The 25,190-nt window shown below is 40.8% G+C and overlaps 1 protein-coding gene across 3 annotated transcripts in view; it reads right to left on the bottom strand.

The window, feature by feature from the left end:
- Nucleotides 1-3,171: 3,171 nt before the first annotated feature.
- The window catches only part of USP13 (ubiquitin specific peptidase 13 (isopeptidase T-3)), a 40,526-nt gene continuing 18,507 nt past the window's right edge, over nt 3,172-25,190 (bottom strand). Inside the window, exons 6-20 of one of the 3 annotated variants that reach the window (XM_017726923.1) lie at nt 24,806-24,900; nt 22,991-23,178; nt 21,425-21,496; nt 21,065-21,158; nt 17,807-17,932; nt 16,374-16,527; nt 14,546-14,720; nt 14,093-14,181; nt 13,626-13,748; nt 12,186-12,212; nt 11,321-11,464; nt 10,182-10,348; nt 9,512-9,674; nt 7,835-7,919; nt 3,172-7,208 (exon numbers count right to left, since the gene is read on the bottom strand). In XM_017726923.1, the coding sequence (XP_017582412.1) occupies nt 7,115-7,208; nt 7,835-7,919; nt 9,512-9,674; nt 10,182-10,348; nt 11,321-11,464; nt 12,186-12,212; nt 13,626-13,748; nt 14,093-14,181; nt 14,546-14,720; nt 16,374-16,527; nt 17,807-17,932; nt 21,065-21,158; nt 21,425-21,496; nt 22,991-23,178; nt 24,806-24,900 (1,796 nt within the window). In that variant the 3' untranslated portion in view covers nt 3,172-7,114. The other 2 variants (XM_017726924.1, XM_017726925.1) reach the window with 2 other exon arrangements.

The following is a 25,190-nucleotide window of genomic DNA, read 5'->3' as shown; positions in this document are numbered from 1 at the left end:
GGAAAGAGACAGAAGGAATCTAAATTTTCCTAAAATATGCTGTAACTTTACAAATGCTTGCAATATGTGACAGCCCATTGAGCAAGCTTGCATGGTCAAGACTTGATGTGCTTTGATCTCTTTTCCCCTTCTACATTTACAGAATGCCATCAACATTGGCTAAACCTTTAATTTAAATAGCCTTTTTAATATCAGTAAGCTATTGTAAATTCAGAAAAATTTAAAAAATTTATAAATATATTTTATATATCAGAGTATAACATATCTAGAGTAAAATAAAACTATATAGTTTTGAGAGGCATTCTGTGTGGCTTCTTCTATATGCTGTAAACTGTTTGAAAACCTTTGCAATCTTGCATCAGTTCTTTTGGCTTTATTTTTAAGCCAACATAGAGGAAAGAAGTGATTATAGGGTTGGCAGATACTTTCACCTGGGCCATCTGAAGAGCCCTGCTGCTGCACACACTTCCAGTGCTCCCTGAACTCCTGGTGTCCGTGGGGAAGTGCAGGGGCAGGGCTTGGCAGCGCTGCCGAGGTGGGAGCTCAGCCCGACACCTGAATGTTTACATTCCCTTCCAAAGGCTCATATTGACCCAGATTAAGAATCTGAATGTAAGAACATACGGGGTAAAAGATCCGTTTCTTACTACAGGTAACTCTGCTTCTGTATGCTTAGTGCATTATCAGCTGTGTATAATATCAAACACAGACCCATAGTTTACTGATGCTTTAATTTGGTGTTTCCCTGCACTGCTGTTTAAAATAATCTATTTCCTCAAAAAAGAATGATGTGCATACTGGATGTGTTAAATTTATTAAGGTCATAGATGACTATTTGCAGAGCACCACACTTAATGTAGTATTTTTGTACTGTAATGGAAGCATGCCTTCCTTGGGTTCTTTTCCACATATTAAATTGTATTTATTTACCTGTATTTATAACTGTGCAATTTTTAAATATGTTTTAAAAATAAACTTTGTCTGTGGCTTCAAATATTTCAAAATCTCTTTTCAACTTGAAAATGGTCTTGACTTCAATTATGTGAACTGAAAGAAGGGATCTAAGTCTCCAACTGAAAGGATTTTTTCAATGTCTTCTATCCTATTGTTTACAAAGTGAACATACTTCTCTGCTAAAAAGCTAAGTCCAAAAGATGCTTTTGTTCTCATTTTTCCTAAATTCATTGTTACTCTGAGGCAGAGTTATTTTTAGAATTGATTTTTATTTTGGCATGTTGATCAATTATACTTACAACTGGAATTTATACCAGCTGAGGCCTGGCCCAAAGGGTTCTGTACATACAGCCCATATGAGGAAAAATAGGAAAAAAGTAGATAAGCATTTGTTCTGAAGACCATGCAATAATTAAAACAGAAGCAGTAATACCACAAAACAGCTTTTATGAAAACCAAAGCCAAGATGCAGTGACTGAAATCACTACTCAAGCAATTTCCCAAATACCACCGTAGGAGTTGGCTCTCAGCGCTTTTCAGTTCTGTCTTTCATGGGATGAGGTGAAAGTGCTGACAAGGATGATGTCATTCCTACTCTGTGTTTTTGCTGTGAGACACCAACATAAGCACAGACATGAGGGACAAAAATTTCTGTGTGCTGCTGTGGACAGAAAAGCTGACAGCCAGTGAGGGGCTGTGACAGTGACAGCACAGGGCTACAGAAAAAGCAGGACTCTCTCCATGGACATGTGGGCTGCTCCAGAAAAACAAACAGAAGCCACAGCTTGCCTGCAGAAGGAAAGCTCTGTCAGAAAAACCAACTGTCTGCCCATGGCTTTATCCAGAACCTTCCACCAGGGAACAAAAGGGAACAGACACTGAAACCCTTAGGTTAGGATGAAATTAATTGTGGGGTCTTGACACTGGTGTGTTTTGCTGGCAGATGTTAAGGTTAGGTTAGTCCTTTTTGCTCAAACACACTGATAAAGCAGCAGCAGGAAAATCCTTTAGCTGTGTGCTCCATAGGGAACCCAGACCAGGAACATAGCACTGCTATCCTAAAGCCAAAGACAGTGGGAGAAAAGCATCAGTACCAAATCAACATAAAAAACTGCTCAAAATCACTGGTAAAGACATCTGAAAACATAATCGCCCCCTCCAAACAGCTGTCAGTCATGCAGTAACTGTATGCAATAATTTTATGGCATTTGTCTTCCACCATGGCTGTCAGTGCTTCTCTTTTTCAGGTTAAGCTTGTAGGACACCTGAGGGACACAAAGGTGCTACTTCCCACTTCAGTGAGGGGGAGCAGAGGGTGGTAACTTGTCAGTTATCCAATACTGCCTCCCACAAACAGTCTGCAAAAGCTAGCAGGCACAGGAAATTCCTGGAAATTCTGAACAGAGCCCATTAGCTTGTACAGGGAGCCACTCTCCCACCTCTTCCAGTTGCCACAAGTGGTGTGAACAGTGTGTCGAGTTGCCATGGTCACAAAGGATATCTGTGATAGGAGAGAAATCAAAACAGATCATTAAGTTTAGACCTCAGAAGCCGAACCATCTCTACATTTCTTATCATTCAACACATCACATGTCCTCTACTTCTATGCCAAGAAGTGTCACTGAGCCCAGCAGCTTTACCTCTTACGTCTCCTCCAGCTGCTGGTCCTGTAATCCTGTGATAAAAAGTTGTCATCCCTCAGTCTTCTTTTTCAGCCTACTCTTGCATCTACCAGAGTCCCAATAGTCACATTTCTATGTGAAGTCCTTACACATGAGGAAAACAGACTTCTCCTTTACTGAGCAGCAGAAGAAATTTCTAAGTGAGTATGAGGAATTACAGACTGTGATAAAGCAGAAATTTGGGGTGAAATGACAGCACTATTCCACACAAACATTGCCAACTCTTGTGATCAAAGAACATCAACAGGTCTAAAAGTTAAAAACAAACAAACCAATCTAACTTAAGACCTGTTTTCTATTTTTTGCCATGTTGTATAACCACTCAGGGCTCGGGGATTTTATTTTTTTAAATCCACAGACATGCCAGGAGTCACAAGAAATCGAGACTCTCACAAACCTCTCTGTTCCCTATGCAGGGTTTTTTCAAGTAAAACACCAAATGTTACCACAAAGAGTGAGAGGCAGCATCAAAACACATTCTGTCTATTCCTCTTCAGTTCAGACAGGAATAAAGAAGCAAGAATCCACACAGTCACCAGATGTGAGAATATTTCTTTTTAATTTAAAACAGTTGCAACAATGTCATTCACAGCCTTTCTCATCTCAGACGAATACTCTCCAGAAAGTTAACAGTGCTTCAAGCAAACAACTCTGAATGGTGCAAAGTAAACCAGGACAGACATTTCCAGGATACAACAGTAAAACCACTGAAGAGTGAGTAGAAATCAGACACCAATCTCAGCCATTAAGGTAGGAAGGGTGACAGGGAAAACAATAAAATGTCCAGTTACATATTTTGCATAGACTTCCAATGCATGAAAACAGCAAAGAGGATAAAAATGGCTGCTGCCAGGATGGAGAACAACAGGAATCAATTGGAGAGGTTTCTAAAGAAATCTAATGAGTTCTGGATGCATCCACTCTCTGAATGTGTGTTGTGACCTGGTGGAGGCTGCCTGAGTCAAAGAACTGGGCTGATGTTGGTTTCACTTACACCAAAGTCAGTCAGAGTTAACGGCACTGAACCCAGTAGAGTTACAAGTGATTGGAGTTCAGGAACATCTACATTTGTTTTAAAACCACAGCTCTGAATAAATTATTTTTTATCCTAATTATACTTTAGCTAGGAAGATTAAATAGGAGTTTGTGTCTACATGTGTTTTGGAGACTGGAGATTGTATCTCAGAATGAGGAGTCTACTGGATCCAGCATGCTGCCAGGAATGAGAGCAGAAGAGGAAATCAAGGAAAAGTTGATTCGTTTTTCTTCCTTCCTATCTCCTAACCTAAATGTATTATACAAAAAAGTAAAAATAAGTCTGAGAAATAAGAGCATTATTTACTGCCAGCTCCTGGCTTGCCATAATTCTCAGGTTAGATTGTCTCAAATAGCTCACAGTGATTATTTTTCCTCCATTCCTTTTTGTCAAGAAGCTCCCAGCTCACCAAGCCCCCAGCAGCTCCTCCAGCACCCAGACACAGGGAGTGTGCCCAGGCTGTGCCCTCAGACCTGGCCTGGCACGATTCAGCACATTCAGATTGTAGCAGGCACAGCCTGGAAGATCAATCTTCTGTTCAGTACAGTCTGTTTGAGTGGGCTTCTGCAATGCTGAAGTTTAAAAAAAACCAAAACCCACCAAAACTCCTCTCCCCCACATTAGGCTGAGGAGTCAGGAGTTAACATCCTGCTTCTCCAGGTTCATGATGCTCTTCACATAAAACCCATCACAAAAGGGAGACGACTTAACCAGTCACTTGAAAAAAGGAGGGAGGTCACTGTTTTGGGAGAGAATAAAGTAGTTCCTCAAGCACCTGACTGAAGAACTTCTAACATATTTTTAACTGCTAAATTTTAGAAAACCTGTAATCCTTTCCCTAAACTGCTCCCTGCACTCCTGACTAACTTTGGTTTGGGCAGGCAAAACACAGAAGGGATGAACAGAAAAGAACTCCAGGATCTGAGCTGCTCCAATTCACTCACCACAGCCAGCCAAGGGCCCTCCCCTTTCAACCACCACTTCCAGTTTATCACCTTCCAAGTGTGCCTCCCGAGACCAGGCAGCCCCACCACTGGGATGCACCAATTAGTTTGTGAGATTCCAGCTCCATCCTTGATCCTAGGAGACCAGCCATGCTTCCAGCTGGATAATGAACATGGCAGTTACTCTGTTGGCCTTTATTTACCCAACATTTCTAAATAAAAAGGCGGCAGCCACCAGATCTTGGTAGTTTATAGATAGCCCTTAAAGTTCACGAGGCAAGGGGGAAGCTGTTGCGTTGAATTTCCTTGGAATATACTTGGGAATTTAAAAAAAAATTTAAAAACTAAAGGAAGGGGGTAAAAAAAGGCCTTTTCTCCTTTTTCTACTGCCAGAATTTAAAAAACCACAGATACATAGAAGTTTTGCTCTTTCACTTTAAATAGAAGATGTATCACTGCATAATTCGCTGATCCCATTTTCAAACCTGCCACTTTCTGGTGAAGTCCTCAAATATTCAAATTCTGGAAGAAGGAAAGAAATTACTGGCAGCTTTTATTTCATCCAGAACTAGTGGCTCAATAATTACAAGGCAGCTGAATCTCACAGGGGCCACTTATTAATGTTCTAGGACACTGCACTAATGTGTCAATAAGAGCACTAAGTGCAGGGAGCTTTCCCAGCAAGTACACACCTTTACACTCTACAGAATTATTGCACTGGAATTTCTCTCACAGTATTTTAAGATCAAAACCTGATTAAAATATCAACAGTGTTTTTTGGCTCTGTGTGAGGCTTTATGACCAGAGGGAGGATTATTTTTCCCCAGACACTGCGAAAAACTAAAATGCCCTTCTCGTAACCAGGTGTTTGATTTGGGCTCTCTTCTGTAGTGTGGAGCTGCCTGAATTTTGCTATTAAACTTGCAAGCACTAACTGCATAGAAAATGTAATGACACCACTCTGGCTCTTCTGCACTCTGCAAAAAGGGATATTTTTTTTTCTTTTTTTTTGACTGCTGCAATTTATTTTGAAGGCTTGGTAACATTGTACAAGGCAACTCCAGCAACAGCTCCTAAGCAGTGTCCAACACTCTGAACCTTTGGGTTTGCTCTTTTTTCAGAATCATGAAAGGTTTTGCACTCACCATTGTAATTTTTCTACAATGAGTGTTTTCAAATATAATTTTAAAATCCACATATGTATTCTCACCTGTGGAAAACACTTAAATAACACAAAAAAAAAAAAAAAAAAAAAAGACAGAAAAGCCCAGCCCCTGCCTACCCACCCCATCATCCCTGCCAGAGATATCAAACACCTTTTAGAAGGTGTCTCTTGAAGAGATCAGATTATTGGTGCATTTGCAAGTTTAAAGAAACTGGAAATACCAGTTCAAGGGGTTTTTTTGTTGTTTGTTTTTTGTTCTTGTTGGTTGTTGGTGTTTTGGTTTGGTTTTTTAAGGGAGGGAGAGAGGGGTAAATCAATAAATCAGCAAATTTACTAAGCAATTTCCTCCACTCAGATATGAAAGTCAGTATTTAAGCAATCTTAGCAGAAAGCAGGATTGCACCGCGAGTACTTTGTCAGGAAGTTGATTTCAGATGGCATATGAGTGGTCTAGATACAAATTTCCCTGACATAAATATAATGGGACATTAAATCCTTCTTCACCACCCCCATAAGAAAACAAAATTTAAATAATACCCTTGCCTTTCCTGAGGGTGTGCATTTAATTTCATAGTCAGAAATTCTGCTGCTTTTAGCCATCTGTAATCCTGAATCTGTTGGAAGAACTTGCAAAATAAACATTCAAGTAAAGATGAAGAGACCTATGTCTGCAAAAATAAAATTTCTCTTTGGCAAAAAATGTACAGGGCACTGACAGGAGATTGCTCCTGTCTCCATTAGTCTCTTAGGCTTATGCATGGAAAAGTGAAATCAAGACACTGTACCACTGAATTCCAACAGATACAACTTCAGCTGCCTTTTCTCACTGCACTGAAAATAATCTCTGAAACAAGACATTCTGCTTTGAAGAACAGCCACAAACCCCCTCCTTTCAAATGATTTCTCTGAGTGGTCTGGACTCTGGATGGAAACACTGGCTCCCAAAGACACAAAGATTTGTTTGTGGTCTTCAAAGGATGCACGGACAGAACAGGCAGGAGCTGGGCTGAACTGGGCTATTTTTGCTCAACACTGAAGCTTCCATATTCTCCACACACTAGCTGCAAACTCCACCAGAAATCCATGTGGCCTGTAAGGTGTATAAATTTAAAACAATGTCCTATAGAGCACCTAATAGAAATCTTCCGTCTAACACTTAAGGCGGCATCAAATGATTGTTTTTAAATACACTATAAACATCCCATGTTTTCCTTTGCTTTTTGGCAGTCCAAGGGTTAGGGGTCTTTTTTTGGGTTTAGATTTTTATTGTACGCTTTTTTGGGCAGGTTAAAAAGGCTTATGGCTTCTTAAGGCCAGGTGATAGATTTGAGGCCTAACTTGGTATCCTGTGGTAAAAGTAAATGTAGCCCAGGTCTTTGGGAGGTCGTTCTGAGGCACAGACTCTAAGGTCGTTGTAGATCACCCATCTGAAAGGAAAACAGGATTGATTACATTCCATGTGTATAAAAATCATCACAGGTTCTCAGACCCAAACTTCAAAGAGCTTAAAATCTAAAATTAGGCACTGCAACAAGAACAAAGGATCAGAGAAACAGCCGAACCAGGTTTACTGGCAGAGTCAGGAATTGAAAAGGAGGAGGGATGTGCAGAGGCATGTGTAGTTACAGCCCAAATGAAGGAAAATCAGGGATTCCCAATGTCAAATAATGTGAGCATATAAAACATCACAGCCAAGATCAGCACCACAGTACCAGCAACACCAGTATCAGCCCATAGTCCCACAGGTTTCTATTGATGGGCAACAAAGGGAAGTTGGGGAGAGCTCAGACAAACTACAGCAGATACAGAACCAATGCCCCAAACTGAGCAGAGATTTGGAATGGCAAGCACAGGAGAGCCAGTGGTACATTTCACCACAGACTTCGGTGGGATCAGAACTGACTCATCATATCTGTGACAATTTTCATTTTTTTGGTGGGAAACCTACAGATGGCAACAGCCTGTGTTGTCTGCCATGAGCATGCCCTGCTCTGTACAGATGCTTCAAATCAAACATTTGCTCATGCCATGTGTCTCTCTCAGCTGCACTCACCTTCCTTCCTTTCTGAGATGACAAACGTAGTGGCCACTCATTGTGGATGTTCCCATGTGGCTGATGAACCCAAACAGCTCATATCCTGTTTTAAGAAACATAAATGGCACCCTGAGTCCTTTACTGCTAACACTGCAGTATATGACTCCAGGGGAAATGTTCTTTCTAATACTGGAGAAGCAGCTAAGCACTCCTAGCTCAGACTCTGCATCCCCAAACTCAGTTTCTGTTAACACTGCAGCATGTTCCAAATTTAACTAGTGGTCAGATTCACTGTCAAACATCAAATCAATCCAAATCAAACTCACACAGACCTGTGCACATACAGCAGGGCTGTGATCACAGCCCCTACTAGGAAAAAAACTAGCAGATTCATTCCCAATTCACAGAGAGCACCACAGAAAGTGCCAAACAGGGAGTTCATTCTGCACACAAATTAGCTATGCCTATACGTGTGATCACAGACCCCCTATAAATCAAGACAACCCAGAAGTTTGTATTTCAGCAGCCCATAAAAGAGAGGACAGGAAAGAAAGCTCTTCCTTTAACACAAGGACAATTTTTGTGCTTAAAGTCTCTGGAGAACTCAGCACTGGTTCTTGATCCCCACCCATTCATGCCATTCACCCAAATTAGCACTAAAAGGAAAAGGGTACCTTCTTTCACGATATTGCATAAGGACGTGGGCCTGGATTTTGGTGGAGAGGGCTTTCTGGAGCTATTTTACAGAATCATGTTGATTATCAGGATTTCAGGCTCTCAGTAAAGGGTCTCAGTCTATAAAGGCTAAGTACCACAAAAAATAATTATTCCAAGTTTGGGGCTTTTGTTAACCTAACGATAATCAATGTTTCCCATGTCTCCAAAAGACTTAAGGTTGGTATTTTTAATGTAACAGTAGCAACCACAGACAGAGAAATCAAATTGTCTGTTAATTTTTTTCCTAAGACCTTTACATTCAAGATCAGAGGTATAAGTTTAGAACATACTACAGTCATTAGAACTGGGCACCAAAGACCCTTCAAAAAGCTTTCTGATATCCTTAGCACCGCCACCGAGCTTTGTACTCCAGTGCTGTGACACCCCCAGGAGGTTCTTTGCCTACTTCTCAACTTTGCCTGCTGTACATTAGCCCCATCTTGTGGTTTATTTAGCAGCAGTATGACAGAGAATCTCAACCAAAAAAAACAAAACACGCAGGCAGTGACTATACCTGTCGTATTGTGAATAAGGAACTTGGTTAAAGGGATTATCAAACTGCCCAGCAGACCACAGGAGGACAGAAACTCAGGTGGTCTGTAACAGCAGTGATGTCTGTAGGATGCTCAGCCTCTGAAAATTTAAACATTCTAGCTTTTCTTTGTCTTTTTATCTTATAGCAACAGAACAAAAAGTAAACCTAGGCCAGGAGAGGCTTATATGCTCTAGTAGCAAGGAACTTTGGACTTGGGTTATTCAGTGAGTCCAAGGAAAGAGTTTCCTGAGCAAATATGGCCCACAGAACTCAGCAGCCCACAGAGCTGGATTCAGCCCCAGAAAGAAGACTGGAAGTAAATTGTCTGGATCATATCCAAGAAACCCCACAATAACTACTTTCTAAACAGGAAGGAGCTCTATGAATGTGGTGGGTGTGAGGCAACAAAATGACAACCAGGTCTAAGCTGAAGCAGAACTTACTTCCAGGCCCATCTTTGATCCTGGGTCCCTCTGACCCTGTCTCTGCAAGGATATTGGCATTAGCATTGTTCTCCATATCCATCGTGTCCAAAGCAGGGTCACTCTCTTCCTCAGGGTCAGGGTGGCTGAAGATCCACTCCAGTGCACGCTCCAAGTTATTGTTCTGCCAGTCAAACAATCAAAAGGGCAGCCTTTAATATACTCTCTATCATCATGTTGCCACTCATCAGCCTTTGAACAGTGTAAGGATCGTGTTAACAGCACTTAAAACTTGTAAGATACCTCTGTCTCCCTGGAAAATAGTATTCAGCAAACAGACTGCAAAAGCTTGACAGATGGAAAAGAAATAATCCCACAGCTAAGGCCCACTGCCTCATGTTCTCATCTTGCAGACACACAGTATCTAAGCATCCAGGTTATTTTTCAACAGGTAGTAAAAGCAGGCAAGTTTTCTTCACTGTCTTCCACACTTCAACATTCCAGTGAAACACACAAACCACCTTCCCCAACCCAGAGAAGTCAGGCATCCCACACTTTGCCAGGATAGTTCCAGGCCCATCATCCACTAACTGGATTTTTAGACACATTTCCAAGGCATCTGAGCACATGCATGCACAAAGCACAGAACATGAAACAAAACCCCAGTGCTACCAATAACCCACAAACTCACTGTTGCCTTCAGTGCCTGAATCGCTAGATTCCTTTGGAATCCCATGGAAATGATAATTGCAACCATCTCTTCAGGAGGCTGGTTATCTAGCCCTACAGCTCCTAAAGCAGCTGCCCCACTGGAAGCAACTTCTCCAAATGCAGGTATGACCAATGGCTCAGCAAAGTCTGGAACAAACAAACATTCATCAGTTCCTTCTTTTGCCTCACTGAACTGGAAAGTCAAAAACAAACACAAACAAACAACACACACACCTGAAAAGCAGTCCTGAAATCAACGTAAGTTCATTTCACTGGCATCTAAATTCAGACTTAGATGTGTGAAAAGCCTTAAAAACAACAAAATGAATGGGCACTCTACAAAATATACAGGTCCACATGCTCATACTGAGCAGACTGGAATAACTTGGCATGTTGCAGAAGTGAAACTGCAGGAAAGCAGCAAAGATTGGTATGGAAGCAATGACAGAACCAGGATAATAGACAACCCAGTGCATGGACGTAAAATGAACTGACTCCATATCTGAAAATGTCAGCTAAGTCCAAGTGAAACTCATTCCCCATTTACACAAGCAACACAAAAGCCCATGGTGAAGCATGAATTCAACCAAATCTGGAGTTTTCTGGCAAGGGAGTACTCAGGTGCACTCAGTGCTGAATCATGAGTCCAAACTTCGCATGGATGAAAACACAGGAAGTGGAGAACATCTAGCAGCCCTGTCCATCACTAGACAGCCCAAGTATGGCATGAATGCTCCAGCCTGAGCTAGAGAAGGCTGATATGGAAGAAAAGCATCCAGACCACAGGATTCTTTGTACTTACACTTGGTCCCAAGTCAGCTTCCCCCTTAGCAGCACGGACCTAGCCAAAGGGTGGAAACAGAGCTGGCCCACACCAGTGGTGAGGACAGGACTTCTGGTGTAGCTTAGTTTGTTGTCTTCTTCTAGGCAGAGGATACCACATAATGGTCAAGATCTGCACATCCCAGGAGCAGCTTAGGAAAATTCACTCACACCTCCAGGTTTCCCAGGTGGGGAAGGGGGGGCCGTTGTTTCTCTGTCACACATTATAAAATTTCTACTGACTGCCAAAATCCACAACCAGGAGCTGAGTTTAACTTACACCTTCCAGTCACTGACCTGGTTCTTCCATGTGTGCAATGATCCAGTTGAAAGCAACTTCAGCACCCAGGTTGCCCGTGTAGTACACAGCCTTCCGACATGCTTCCAAAGGAAAGCCCATCTCTGCCAGCTGCATAACTGAGGACTCATCAATATCTAGGGCTACAAGAAAGGACCTTCTAAAATATGAAAGTCGAATTTCATCCATTGTATAATATTTTTTATCGTTACTCATGGTGCCATGTATTACAGTACATATTGCTTGGATTTGGTTTAGTACTTCAATAAACCCACAGTCATCAGAAAACAGCCTTGTACAAACCATTACAGTAGTTGTTCTGGACTTACTGATAATCTTTTGTCTTAGTAGAGACATAGATGCCCACATATGTCATTAAGTCTTGATGAATTCCTATGGGACTTTATTTATTTTAAAAAACCTCAGCAGTGGATTTCAAGGGGTAAGGAAGTCAGGTGCTGAGCTCAGCTAGAGATGGCAGCCAAAACCAAGCATCTCTCAGAGGCAGGATCTTGCAGGTTTGAGAAACAACAGGTGCCAGATCTGGCAGCCTCTGAATGACAGTGTCTGACAGCTTTACATGAGGTCAGAGTCCAGAGGGAGCCAGGATCAAGTGGTTGTGACCCCCAGAACTGCAAGAACCTCCTGGGGAGCAGCAGGTAGAGGAGCAGCTCATATTCTGGCTACACTGACTCCTTAAGAGAGTCCTGCACACATGGAAGTAAACATTGAACAAGCACTGAAATCAGCTTTTGCTTGTGAGCATGCAGGGCAAGGCTTCCTGCATCTCTGTGAGGACAGAGAAGCCATTAGCTAAGCAAAAGCATAACAATATTTTAAGCAGTAGAAAAATGAGATACGTACACTCCACGAAATGGTTCGTCATGCGATCTGAAAATTAACAATGGAAAAAAAACAGGACTTCTATGAAGGTTAAGTAGATCCATATGGGTAAAACAATTCCATATTTTTAAACTCACAGAAATATTTGACCTCATGGAGACAGGGCAGTTTCATCCTTACTTCCCTGATGTTTTTGCCATGAATTAGAGCAGGGATGTTTCTGCTCAGTAGTTTTTTTCCATAACTCAGCTCAGAGCAAAGTGTCACTGGTACTATAAACCAGTAGGAAATAAAGCTGATGGCTGACCTAAGCAAGAATCTGTTAAAAATAAAGTACCATCACCCATGAATTTACACTAAAACTAGGTCAGTCCATTCAGCAAGACAGTAAGAAGGAACAGGCCTTTGTGAGGAACTTATATAGATAAGGGATGAAATTAAAACCTTTAGAGAATTGAATTCTGTCATGTCCTTGCTCTGCACACAATTTCAGGTAGTAGCTGTCTTTCACATGCATACAGCATGGTATTATGCCACCACTATCATAAATATCCAAGCAAATGGGGCAATCATGTCATGAGAGCAGTTGCATTACTGGCTTCATATTAAATGCTGAGGCAGTCAAACTTCAGTCATCTGGAGGAAAGTGTAACCACCTGGGTCTAAGGTCACGCCATAAAAACATGATTTTACTTGCTACAAACCATTTTATTCTCCAGGGAAACCCAGGGAATAAAGAAGGAGGATATTTAATATTCTTTTTTCTGAACTTTAGCATAAAAAAACCAGTACTTAAGGAAAAGAAAACGCAGCATAGCATGTTAATCACTCCTCTTTCTTTCTGCTCTACAAATACTATAGTAAGCTGTTTGCCATCATCTCCTTGAGACAGAGCTTTTTTCAATGGGCTGTGCAGCCCATGTACATGCAAAGAGGACTGTGCATGCAGGCACAGCTGCTAGGGCCTAACAATTCTTGTATTTTAAAAATGAATAAAATTTAGAGTCTTACTCAATGCCTGGAAAGCTGTTATCTTAAACTGTAGTCTTTTGTGTCTTAAGTATTGTTGTACAGGGCTGGACCTGGGAAGTGCACAGTGACTTTACTGCAAGGGAGTCATGGGCACGCACTGAAGGTTCAAGGAGAGAGTCAAGGACAACAACATCAACTATCAAACCTCTTAGGGAAAGGTGTCCCTACCCATGGCAAGGGGGTTGGAACTAGATGATCTTTAAGATCCCTTCCAACCCAAAACAGTCTGTGATTCTACAATAAATCCCGAAAACAGAAAAGCTGGAAGAACTAGGGTTGTCCAGTAGGGAGAAAAAAAGGCTGTGGGGTGTTGTAGAATCTTCAATTACAGAAATACAGAGCTGTTTTTTTGTTCATAGCTCCAAATGGTGAAGATTAAAGATGATCCCTGTGTACTAAGAGGAAAGGGGAGAACAAGTCAGTAAATACCTTTTGGGTCATCAGGAATGACAATGGGAGGAGCAATGTCTGGGAGTTCCTCTTCTCCTGGCTGGAGCCCCCTGGCCCGAAGGTGGCTGATATCCAGGAAATCTGGCATGTCTATAGAAACATCTACAAAAGCAGAGAAATGAGCTAAGCTTCTGCAGCCAGCAAAACAACCTTATGGTGCAACCTACCCCTTCAGAGAGGGAACTCTGGTACTCAAGGTACAAGAACAGCAAAAGAGTTCTTGGTGAAATTTGGAACGCTAAAGCACAATTTAACTAGCTCAGATGACATGAAACTGTGTTTTTGCTGCACAGACCTGATGGATTGGTTTACTTTGTTGCAAAAGGAAAGAAGATTCAATTAGGATCTTCACAGTACAACCTTAAAGACTTGAGTCAGGTCCTCATTATAGTGTGCACATCTTATTGATTATCTTGGCTAGAAAGGTAAATAAAACAAGTACATACCAAGCTTTTTGGGTATCCAGTCAAGGCCAAAAGTGAATTTCTTTATCTGCACCACTAAGTACTCAGGAAATGAAGCAAAACGGGAAGTCCTGGGACGAACAAGAAACACAACTCATTGAAATCAGGCAACACAATCCCCAGCAGCACCAATCTCAGTACCTCATGCACACTGAGTGAGATATTGACACACAGGACCCAACCCTACAAGCATTTAAAGTTCAAGCTCTCAACTACCAGACTGCATCAACTCTTGGAGTCTGACCACTGAGAACAACTTATTTCCTGCTCAACTCATCATTACAACTCTTGCAAGGCATGATCTGCACATCACATTGATGAACCCCATCACTAATGTGATGCCAGAGCTCTGTGGCATTTGTGTGTTTCTCTCTGCACCATGTCCAGGAAACAAGATAAGCAAAGTTTCTAATGGGCAGCCAGACACACACTTACTTAACTCCTGCAGATTTTGCTTGAAGGGCACTGCTCCAAAAATCCTCTACATTGCTTGGTTCAGAAAAGGCCTGCAGACATGCACTAAATGGGATCTTGGCACGGACCAGCTCTGGCAGAGGTCTCCTTGCAGCTTCTGCTTCTCGCCTCTTCAATTCATAGGCAATTAATTCATCTGAGAAATACACACAACACTAGCTAATGAACATTGTCATGGTTATATGTTCCTCAGCAGGCCTATTTTTGCAAGTTTTAGAAATGCAAAAATCTACTTAGCAATGAAAGGTTTACATGCTTTTAACTAGACATCAAATCTTTTTGTCTGCACTGGGGTCAGGAGCTACACTTAGAACATCTCTGTTTGAAGGTTTTTGTTCATGGTGAAAAGGCAGAACTAGAAATACCAGGCAACAGGCAATGAAAACTTTGCCATGACAGCCAAAATTCTGTGTGAACAGTAACACCACCTACCCACTTTATCAGAGCTTAATATGAGTTGGAAAGTTATTGCTGTCTATCTGTGTCATCTGACTTTTTAGACAGGCCAAGATTATGTATGATCTTGTCTTGACACTGGCAAGCTGAGCAGTGCCATATGGTAAATTCACAAACTAATCTGTCTCCTGAGTCATTACCTGGAAATAACATGTTCTTTTATAAGCAACAGAGTCATCACTGAAACTGGTGAACAAAGAATGCAAAGTTCTCCTAAACTTCTTGTCCAATGTAAGGAGTTGTGGGCTAGGTAAAAACTAGGTAGAAATTCTCTGCCTTGTGGGATTTCATCTTGTGGGATTTCATAGGATCTCATCAAACAAGCAAAATAGATCCTTCTGGTTTTATGTCGCTGTTGTACCGGGGACGGCGAGAAGACTGACACAGAGTTCAAGTCCAGGATAAAATGGGACTATTTAATTAATTACAATCTCATTTATACAACTTGGTTTACAAGAATGTCTAAGGCTATTGGTCACTTGACCATCCAGCTCTCAGAGTGATTGGCTGAATGCTATGACACCCATTTCAAAATATTTTCTTCAGTGTACCATAACAAGACTGTGCATAACAAGTTTGCACCAGTGAGATAAAGTCTCGGTTTACGAAAACCTCTACACTGTTTTCAGCTAGCTTGCGTGAGAAAGGAAAACTTCACAGCATGCTGGAAAGCTGGAAAATTTCTCTGCTGAAAGCTTTTCAGTATCCACAGTTTTAAAATATTTTAAATGTTCAGATTATGTAGGAAATCAGAGGCACATCTCCCTTCGTGTTTCTGCGATGTCCCATTCACTTCTATCTCAAGCATACATTTATTATGCTACTCCGAAAGGCTCTTCACCACTGATTGCAGGGCAACCACAACTTGTCAGTGCCTCCCTCCTGCTCCAAGTCTTCAAACCTCCTGGACCATTTTCTCCTTCAAAAATAAGTGTGCTTTTCACAGGCATGAAAAAACACTCCTGTTTATTAAATCAACATCCAACACTGCATCCTCTGTTCCTCCTCCCATAAAGCCCAGAACATCCAAATTCTGTGTTTTGGATTTATAGATGACAAACTATCTTATACCCTGTTCTCTATCACCATATTAGATCTTATAATCTGCTGCTAAAGAACAGAAAGTAGATTTGGGGTTTTGGTAGTTTTGTTTTGCTTTTTTTTGGGTGTGTTTTTAAAAGCTATTCATTAGTATGTTCGGTTCCTTTTTTACAATGAAGAAGTTTTCACAAACTGTTTCACTGTCCAGGACAAAGCAGATTCAGTGCTGGTGGGGATCTCTGGGCACAGTGTGGCACATTCTAGGGTCAAACAGAGCAGTTTGTTCCTTTACCTTTGTTTGTTGCTGCCTCCATGGCCACAGGTAACTGCATGATGTAGTCCACCCTCTCCGTGTAGCGCACCTTCCTGGACTGGCAGCACTGCGTGCGCTCCTCCACCAGGAACCGGAAAACATCACTGGGGTTTTCTGAACCCACAGGGTTCCTCTGAAAGGAATATTAGACCAAATCACTTCTGTGGCGATCATCAAAATGGTCAGAAAACCCCAAGGCTGCTGGTTGTTTTAAGGCAAGCACGAAGATACTGATCTGGCAGCTCGGCTCACACTGGATTGGATGCAGAGCTGTGGCACTCAATAGAGAGAAAACCACTGAAGTCCACAATTTCTGCATCCACAGCAGCATCTTTCTACACATAGGAACTTGCAGGGTATGTACCCAAAGAACGTGACTGAGTGAAGGCAAACAGAAGAAGGTAGGAAGGTGGCAAGTTACAGTAAAGACAGAAAGCTCAGATAAATAACATGGAGCATCCTCTCAGCAAACAGAGGAGCTCCTACCCCTCTGAATATGTACTGAAACAGAACAAGCAACTTGTAATCCATTATCTAGATGGGAATGTCATGCAAATAATATACCTCCTCTTTGTTGTTCATGTTAATGTCTGTTATCAGGCAAGAAACAGAAAAGTGTCTTCTAACCACCCTATAATCAGTACATGCATTAAGGTATGTGGAACATTATGCATACAAATGTGAGTAACTTCATCTAGAGACTGAACACATGAATAAACACCCTCGATTCTTGGGGAAAATGGGAAAACGAGGGAGGAAGGGTAGACAAGAAATGCTTTACATCAAAACTGCATGTATTTGTATATTTCTTTTCAGAAAGACAGCATTAAAATTCACAGTATGATTCCTTTACACACAGCACTGAGCTGGAGCTTGGTGGAACTAAAGCTTTGTACAGGAATACTCAACTGACAAATAGCCACTCTGCTTTCAGCAGGGAAATCCCTCCTTCCATGATTCAATGCCATACAGCTGGGATTTGTAAAACAGCCGGACAGGGTAATTAATTTGCTCCCAACAATTATATATATTTGGAACAATAACAATAATAATCATAATACCCAATCCATTAATATTCCATGACAGACTGTAATATGGTAAACAAGAACAGCAATTTAAAAGGTCACATATGTTTATAAAACTTATAGCCTGTACAGTGATGCTGCTTGACCTCTTTATATTTTTTAGCAGCAGCACTGGCCCTGTTCATGGTCATGCAAGAGTCTGAAGTAAAGAAGAGGAAGAATTTAAAAAGCAAATGTTTCTAAAACAAAATACATTTAAATTAGTCCCATCTTCTACGTATCTAAGGCTAAAAATAGTGCAAGTAAAAAATGAGCTGCTCATGTAACAGTTTTGCCTTCATTGTCTAATATAACCAGAAAAAGAAGCAGTAATTCAGATTTTCTCACCTCTACTAGATTTATAAGATGTAGGAAAAATTCCTGTGCGTCTTGTTGTCTATTAGAAGAAAATTCTGGGTGGCCTTTGCTTATAAAAGCCTTGAACATTCGGGGAGATATTCCATTGTGTTGAGGCTAAATAAAAGAGAGAAAAGCTTTTACAAAGGGATTTTTATTCAATCATGGACCAAATATCTCGAAGTTACTCCACTAGATCTATCTGTGGCCCATTTCTGGCACTGGAGGAATGATAGGTTCCATTTCACCTAGTTTCCCGTTGTAATAAAAATGGGAAGAGTCCTGAAACATGATTTGGGTGGTTTAAAATATGTTTTATGGCTTAGTTCCTACAGCACTCACTCTACCTGTCCTTTGGCATTTGGCATTTTAAAGAGATTACTGGAGATTTTTAAAGGCTAGTAGTTTTCAGAAAGGCTGAAAGCCTACATTGTTTTATAACATTTGATATTGCTTTCAGAACCCTGTGCCAGAACGTTGAAGCACTTTGGTGTATCAGCTGGCAGCTTTCCTCAGGGCAAAACCTTTCCAGAGAGCTGTACAGACTCAAGCAGAGAACAACTAATGTGTGCAGCATGCGTTCCCAGGTGGGTTGTTAAGAGCAGACATGAATTCGCAATTTGCAGGTGTTGGTCATGTTGAAAAACCGTAACTTACTGCCTTTGGCCATTCAGTTACACCAGGAGGAAACTGCCCTAAATTAGAAAACCTCCAGCTTCCAAGAGAGTCCTAGTTTTGACTTTCTAATCCTTTATACCACTCTAAGAACCTCCCCAACCATTCCAGATCCTCAAGACAACACTAGCTATTACGCCTTTTAAATAACATTTTTGAAGGGATCATAATCTTTTACTCAGATTTACTCAGAATGGTGCCCTCCCCATTCATGAAACCAAATAATTTTCTAGACAATCCAAGCAAAAGTATAACCTTTAGGAGCTCTCAGAGGCTGTCAAAAACTCAGCCAATCTCATTCCTTACTACACTTACACTATCATATGAATATAAAAATAGAAAAAGCAGCATGAAATGGTGCATATAAAAAACACACTAGAAGAGCAAATTTTTTTTCTTCGTTTTACCAGGGTACAGTATTCCCAGACCCACTGAAATCAGAAGCAGATTCTCAGTTTTAATGCTTTTTCAATTTTTGGCAATACACCACCAACCACATTAGGCCAAGATGAACCTTAAAGGCCCCCATCAAGAGACAGAGTCTCAGTATTGCTTGCACCAAGAGATGTTCTAGGGATTTCTGCATCCTGGGTTATGTATTGCTTCAGTGTCCTCAACTGCCTTCCATCAAAAGTAGGACTGGGGAGAGAAATGCATAAAGCAGCTCACATTACAACATCCCAGGCTTCTTCCTATGCCAGAAGCAAGAATGTGGCACACTTGCCCTGCTGTATAATGAAGTGAGTTTGGATTCAAGCTTTGCTTCCACCTATACACTTTGTACTCAGCCACTCCAGCAGGAAGAACAGAAACATGCCATGTGTGACAGTCTGCAAAAGAGGACTGAATCCTGCAATCTCACCTCAAGGACAAAAAAAAGGGAAAAAAAAAACCAAACAACACAACAGAAGAAATGTTAAGCAGAAAATCAAGTCCTGGCTGTTGACCTTTTAGGCATTCAGCCTTTTCTTAATCCTAAAGTAGGTCCAAGAAAAATGCTGCCATTTCCAGGCTAAACTTCTGCGGTGAAAAATTTCAAGTCCACAGCACCATGAATATTTACAGAATACCTGGCATACTTTCCCCCTCAACAGTTGCAAAACAGTTTAGCTAAATATAGATTGTGCTGGACCACTGCAGATCTCTTGTGAATGCTTTTACAGCCAACAACTCCCCAAAACTTTGGATGAATTCCAAAGGCTCAGAAAGATTGAGAACTTCTTTGCATGTAGAAAGGGGAAAAAATAAAGGAATAAAAGTAAAATGAATAATTAATATTATAGACACAAAGCAGAAGCTCTTAAAAAACATTTAAGACCCAAACCGCTATGCAAACAAAAAAAAAGTATCCTCAACCTGAAAAAACCACAGATTTGTATTCCAAGAGTGAAGGAATAGATAAAATATCTATACCTGATTTTTTTTATACAAGCAACAAAAGCTGTAAAGTCTGTTTCAAATCCTAATATATGCTATGAATTGCCTGATAAGGAAGTCATTTCTTGTATGTAACTTCAGCTTCATTAAACTGAACTAATGAAGACAAGTACTGTTAAATGCCAGTAAATGCCTACCACAATCTGACAGAGTTTTACACCATCTGTCATCAAAAAGTTCTCAATATCTCATCTAATAGTGGCTGCTGAGCTAAACATGTAGGTGCAGCTTTATTCCAAGGACTCAGATCCCTGAACTTCCAGCACAGTATTTTCCAGTCACAATCCTGCATGTGTTTAGAAAAGCAGGTCATATGGACATATGGAGTTTGCTGAAATCTGTCCCACTATTCCTTTGTTCCAGTGGAGTGCTGATTAGTCTTGAACTTTATTTGATGGGAACAAGCAGGATTCATTTGCTGTTCCAAAACAGTGAATAGCCACCGTACAAAGCAATTACTCAGGAGACACAGGACTTCCAGATCATGCAAACTACTCTGTCCCAGATGCTCCATCTGTCCAAAATCTTATTGGCATTCTGATTTCAGGAGAAATTCCTATGTCAATAATTGATAGATGAAGGTAGATGAAAATATCTATTTCCATGGCAACCACCACCATCCCTCTGTGGCAGAAGCATGCATTACTTCAGTGGCTCTGCATTGGCTCCTCCATCTCCATGAAAGCCTCCAGCATAACCTAATCTTGCATTATCTAGACAGCTTCTCCTGAAATCAAGTGGAATATTATCAGACACTTCCTGGAAACAATTCTTTAGCTCCTTCTACTTCTTTCTGAAATTTAAAGAGGATTTAGAAGTTTGCTTCTAGGACTCTCTGGATAACTTTTTTGTTGCTGTTCCTCAGAGAAGATAAGCATTGGTTGCAAGTTCTGTGAACACTTGCACTCACACTGGAGCAGCAGAATACTTTATCAGCAGAACCAATGCTCGCTTTGATGCGCTGCACAAATAGTGCCTGACTAATTTATCCCTGACTTAGTATCCTGCACATTCCACCTTGCTAAGCATCCCATCCATGCTGGATCCACACGTGTTCCTCAATGCCCAGCACCTGTTCCCTTTCCTCAGGGTATCACTTTTACCTAGTTACCAGGCTGTACAAACTCAGGCAAATACCTTGTGTTCTTCTTTCATCACCTGCTCAATAAGCTCAGATTTCATGGGAGGCTTAGAGTATTGGCCTGAAAGGAGGCCGTGTCCCAATTTAGCCCTGTAAGGAAGAAAGTGGTGGGGAGGAAACAAATATGTGAGAAAAACAGAAAAGAAGACTTATTTCAAGCAAAAAAAAAAAAGTTTACTGCTTTTGACTCCTTGATGAGCCATCATTACAACTGCAACTAAGTGGTCAAATCTTCTCATTCTCCCTGTGCCATATCTCACTTCTGAGCTCATGAAAAGGTGTTCTTTTGCTCTGCCATTAAATCATTTAGATCCTATTTAACCTGACCAAGTAAATAACTGAGAAATGTCACTTACATCTGAGTGTTGAAATCTTGTGTTGGATCAAGAGGGGAGTAGTCAAATATTCGTGGAAGGTTTCCCACATACCTGGGCAGCAAGAACAAAGCAGAAACATTCAAATATTGCAGCTTAGTGATTCAATCTATCCCCAATGAGTGCTTCTATCATGCAAAAATAATAGTAAAGAAATTAAGAAATGGACATTGAGGTTTTACTTGGAAGCTTCTAGCTATAAAGAATATGGCTGTGTTGTTCATTTGGAATTTACATTCTATTCCTTAATCTTGCAAAAGCTGCAGGATGGTGTTGGTCAAAACCTCAGAGCTGAGTTGAGAACCAGTGTACTTTCTACTCCCAACCAACATAACCAAGTAAATTCAGGTTTGTATCAGGACCAAAATATGTAAAAAGAATGTTTCTATTGAGTTTCACAGGAGAAACAATTCTGACAACAAACACTGAGGGAAACGTTGTTCTAACCAGCCTGTTGGAAAGTGAAGCATTCAGCAGCACTCTCTGAGCATTGCTGCCCTTGAGCACAGGAAGAAATGGGCTGGGTAGGTATGGTCATGGTGCTGGGCCCTCTCTCTTCAAAGATCTCCACTGTTTTGATGACACTAAGTCCTCCAGGAAACGCCCAGGACCATGCTGTGGAAAATGATCTTCCTTAATAAAGTCCATTTTGATATTTTTCAACAGTGGAGGTAGAAGAGCTGGCACTCAATGAATCTACAGACTGTGCTCTATGTGGCTAACAAAGAAAATAAACAAAAGTTTTCTCCCTCTTCTTCTCCAGAAAGTAATTTCTAACATGAAAACCTGGGAGGCTTTCCAAAATCTAAAAGCTTCACTTCCAGCACATACTGCTGCTTTGGAAGGAAAGGGCACTCAGAATTTTATTTCAAACCATGGACTGTCCTATATAAAAAGGCTTCTCTCCTCGGAGTGATGCATTCAGTTTTGATCATTCAAGACTATTTCATATTTTTCTGTTGTGCTTTTGTCCTTTTACTCTCAATTATTAAGTGAAAGAATAAATTTACACTACTCTTTCCACTATTTTTTTAAAATTTAATTAAAATATGGCTTGGATAGTTTCCCCCCTTAGCCAGACCCGCATGCAACAGGTGCACTGTTTTTCATTAGCATGAATCAGTATTAATGGTTGTGCCACTTTTTGGCACAAATCACACAGGAGCAGCAGAATGACTCCTGCAGCGATACTGGCATGGGCCAGTACAAACCCCCTAATGTGATACTGATGATACCCAGGGAAATGGAGATATCTGCATCTGTATAGAGAAAGGAGAGAGTGAGACATCAAATTTACAAGGTGGCATATGATTTCCCAGCACTGAAGTTGAGACAGCAAGTTTTTATTTCGAAGGCAGATTGGGTTTTGTGTTCCAGCCTTTTCCAGAACAGACCAAAACAATCACTAAATCCTCCAAGAAGCTGCTGAACTGAATGGAAGAGACCTGTCTGCAGGTGAGACAAAAACTGAATTACCATTTTTCCTAGAAAAACAATAAATTGATGAATGCAGCAGGTAGTGACAAGAACTAGTTTGGAGCTACTTACGCTCGCTGGAACTCTGGGATGCTGAAAATGGCTTGCATGACAGCATTGAGGTAGCAGCTATTTCCCAGGTTCTTCATGCCAGTGTATCCTGGGCCATACATGGGCTTGAGTTTCACGCCAGCTTCCTGAATCACTTCCCATTCTGAGACTCTTGGCTTTATGTCATTATCTCTTAGCCCATTCTCTGTCTGAAAGCAACGAGATTTTCTTTTTAGTCTCTTTAACTTCTGCCGTAATTATGTTGCTGTCACCATCACCACCAACTTTGTGAGCTATACTCCAAAAAATGAAGAGCCAAATCAATGGGCAAGGCAAGGTAAATCCTGCATGTAGGGGAAGATGAGGGTCAGAAAGCCAGCAGTTTGCTCCTCCAATACAGCCTTAGCTCTTTAGCACAGGCCCCTGGTTCTTCAAATGCTCCCTGGTGTGACCTCAATCCCAGCTGGGAGCTTCACTTCTCTCAGGCCTGTGACCTCAAGCCTCAGCATCAAACACTGCATTTTTTTTCAGGTTTCCTATTCCATTTGTAATGGCCATGAATAGCTGCTGCTGTAGAAGCTGTTCCTAACAAACAAACCACATGAAAAGCTACAGATCCAAGGGCTCTTCCCTTCTTTCAAATGGTAAAAGCCCATAATTTGTGACACTGAAGTTTCTCCCCTCTAACACTCAGCCTTCAGCCTGTAGGTGTGGGTCACTACTGTGTCATTTACTGCTGGCACTACTCTGTCACTTCTCAAAGAATTGTACAGACCAAACACCAGAGGTGAAACCTCTGCAACAGCTAAGACTAAGTTTTTGAGGTTGCTGAGTAAAACAGGCTTTCCAGAAATATTTGGATAAAAGAAACTTCTTATTCATGGTACTGGCAAGGACATTAGTATACCAAAAATTTTATTAGTACCACGAAGAGTTTTGAAAACACAGTTTAACTCTTCTCTATCATTTCAATTATTATCAGTTTTCTCACCCCTTGGACAATTAAATGCACTTAAGCAGCAGCAGATTTGTTCCTTTTTAACAGTTTTCATGTTCTCAGGTAGTCATACTAGGTTCTATGCTTGAGTAAAAAAACCCAGAAAACAACAAACCAAATCAAACAAAAAATCCAACACAACCACAAAAAAACCTACCTGCCTTTGTAAAAATATCCTATTCTGATTTCTTACATCATTTAAACAGAACTGGAACCAACATCCACTAAGACACAAGTTATTAAATGTACTTCTTCACTAATACAGACACACACAGAGAACCCTTTTTTCCCCAGTCCTTTTCTAGCATTTCACACCTTAGACCATGCTGTTTTCTAGACTTGAGAGAATGCATTTTTCTCATTTTCTAATGTTTTTATTGACAAAATCTAAACTGAAATTTACCTAAAGAACTTTCAGCCTCTTTTTAACTTATCCATTATTTAGCTTCCTTTTGCTTATTACTTATATCTGTTTACACATGCAATAGGCTTCCCTTCACTCACTGTCATTAAGTACTCTAGACATTCTTCTCAAATTGGATGAGGTTTTTCATCTTGAAGACAAATGCTACATGACCCAGGAAAAGTGCAAAATGAAAACTAAAGACCACAAGGTACCTCTTTCAGAAGGTAACTTCTGGATTTGAGAGCAAAGATTTACCCAGAACTCAGACAATAAACCCCAAATTAGCTGGCTGAACTTTACAAAGCTGAATACTGTCATAACAGTCTGAAGGAATCACAAATAAGCTTCAGGTGTCATTCTTCTCCTGTTTCTCTCCCACCCCTAAGTGAATAAACAAGTGAGCAACAAGCTAAATAAAAGATCCATTTCCTACCACTTGCATCTGCAGCATATCAATTCCAAAGTGTGCCAAATGTTTTGCTATATGTGGATCTAAAACCGGCTCCTCTTCATCAAAGGAATAGACATCTACAAAAGCAGAGAGAAACCAGTGAGGCCCAGTATCAAATGTTATCCCTTCTCTTTGTTTACCAACACTGCATTCCCAGTGCAGGGCTGCCTATACAAAATGCCTTGTTCATATTCTCCAAGTTTGGTTCTGGCCAGCAGAGAAGTGCACAGATACCCACATAGCTCAGTCAATATATTAACAGAATAGCTTTAAGCACTCTCCTCAGAAGAAATTATATGCCTCCACAGTATTAAAACCTAAAAATATTTATAGGGATCATAGTATTTCTCCTCCCCCAAATAACAAA

The sequence above is a fragment of the Corvus brachyrhynchos genome, unplaced genomic scaffold (genome assembly GCF_000691975.1).
Source record: "Corvus brachyrhynchos isolate BGI_N302 unplaced genomic scaffold, ASM69197v1 scaffold162, whole genome shotgun sequence".
Classification (NCBI taxonomy): domain Eukaryota; kingdom Metazoa; phylum Chordata; class Aves; order Passeriformes; family Corvidae; genus Corvus; species Corvus brachyrhynchos.
This window is presented reverse-complemented; position numbering and strand designations above follow the sequence as displayed.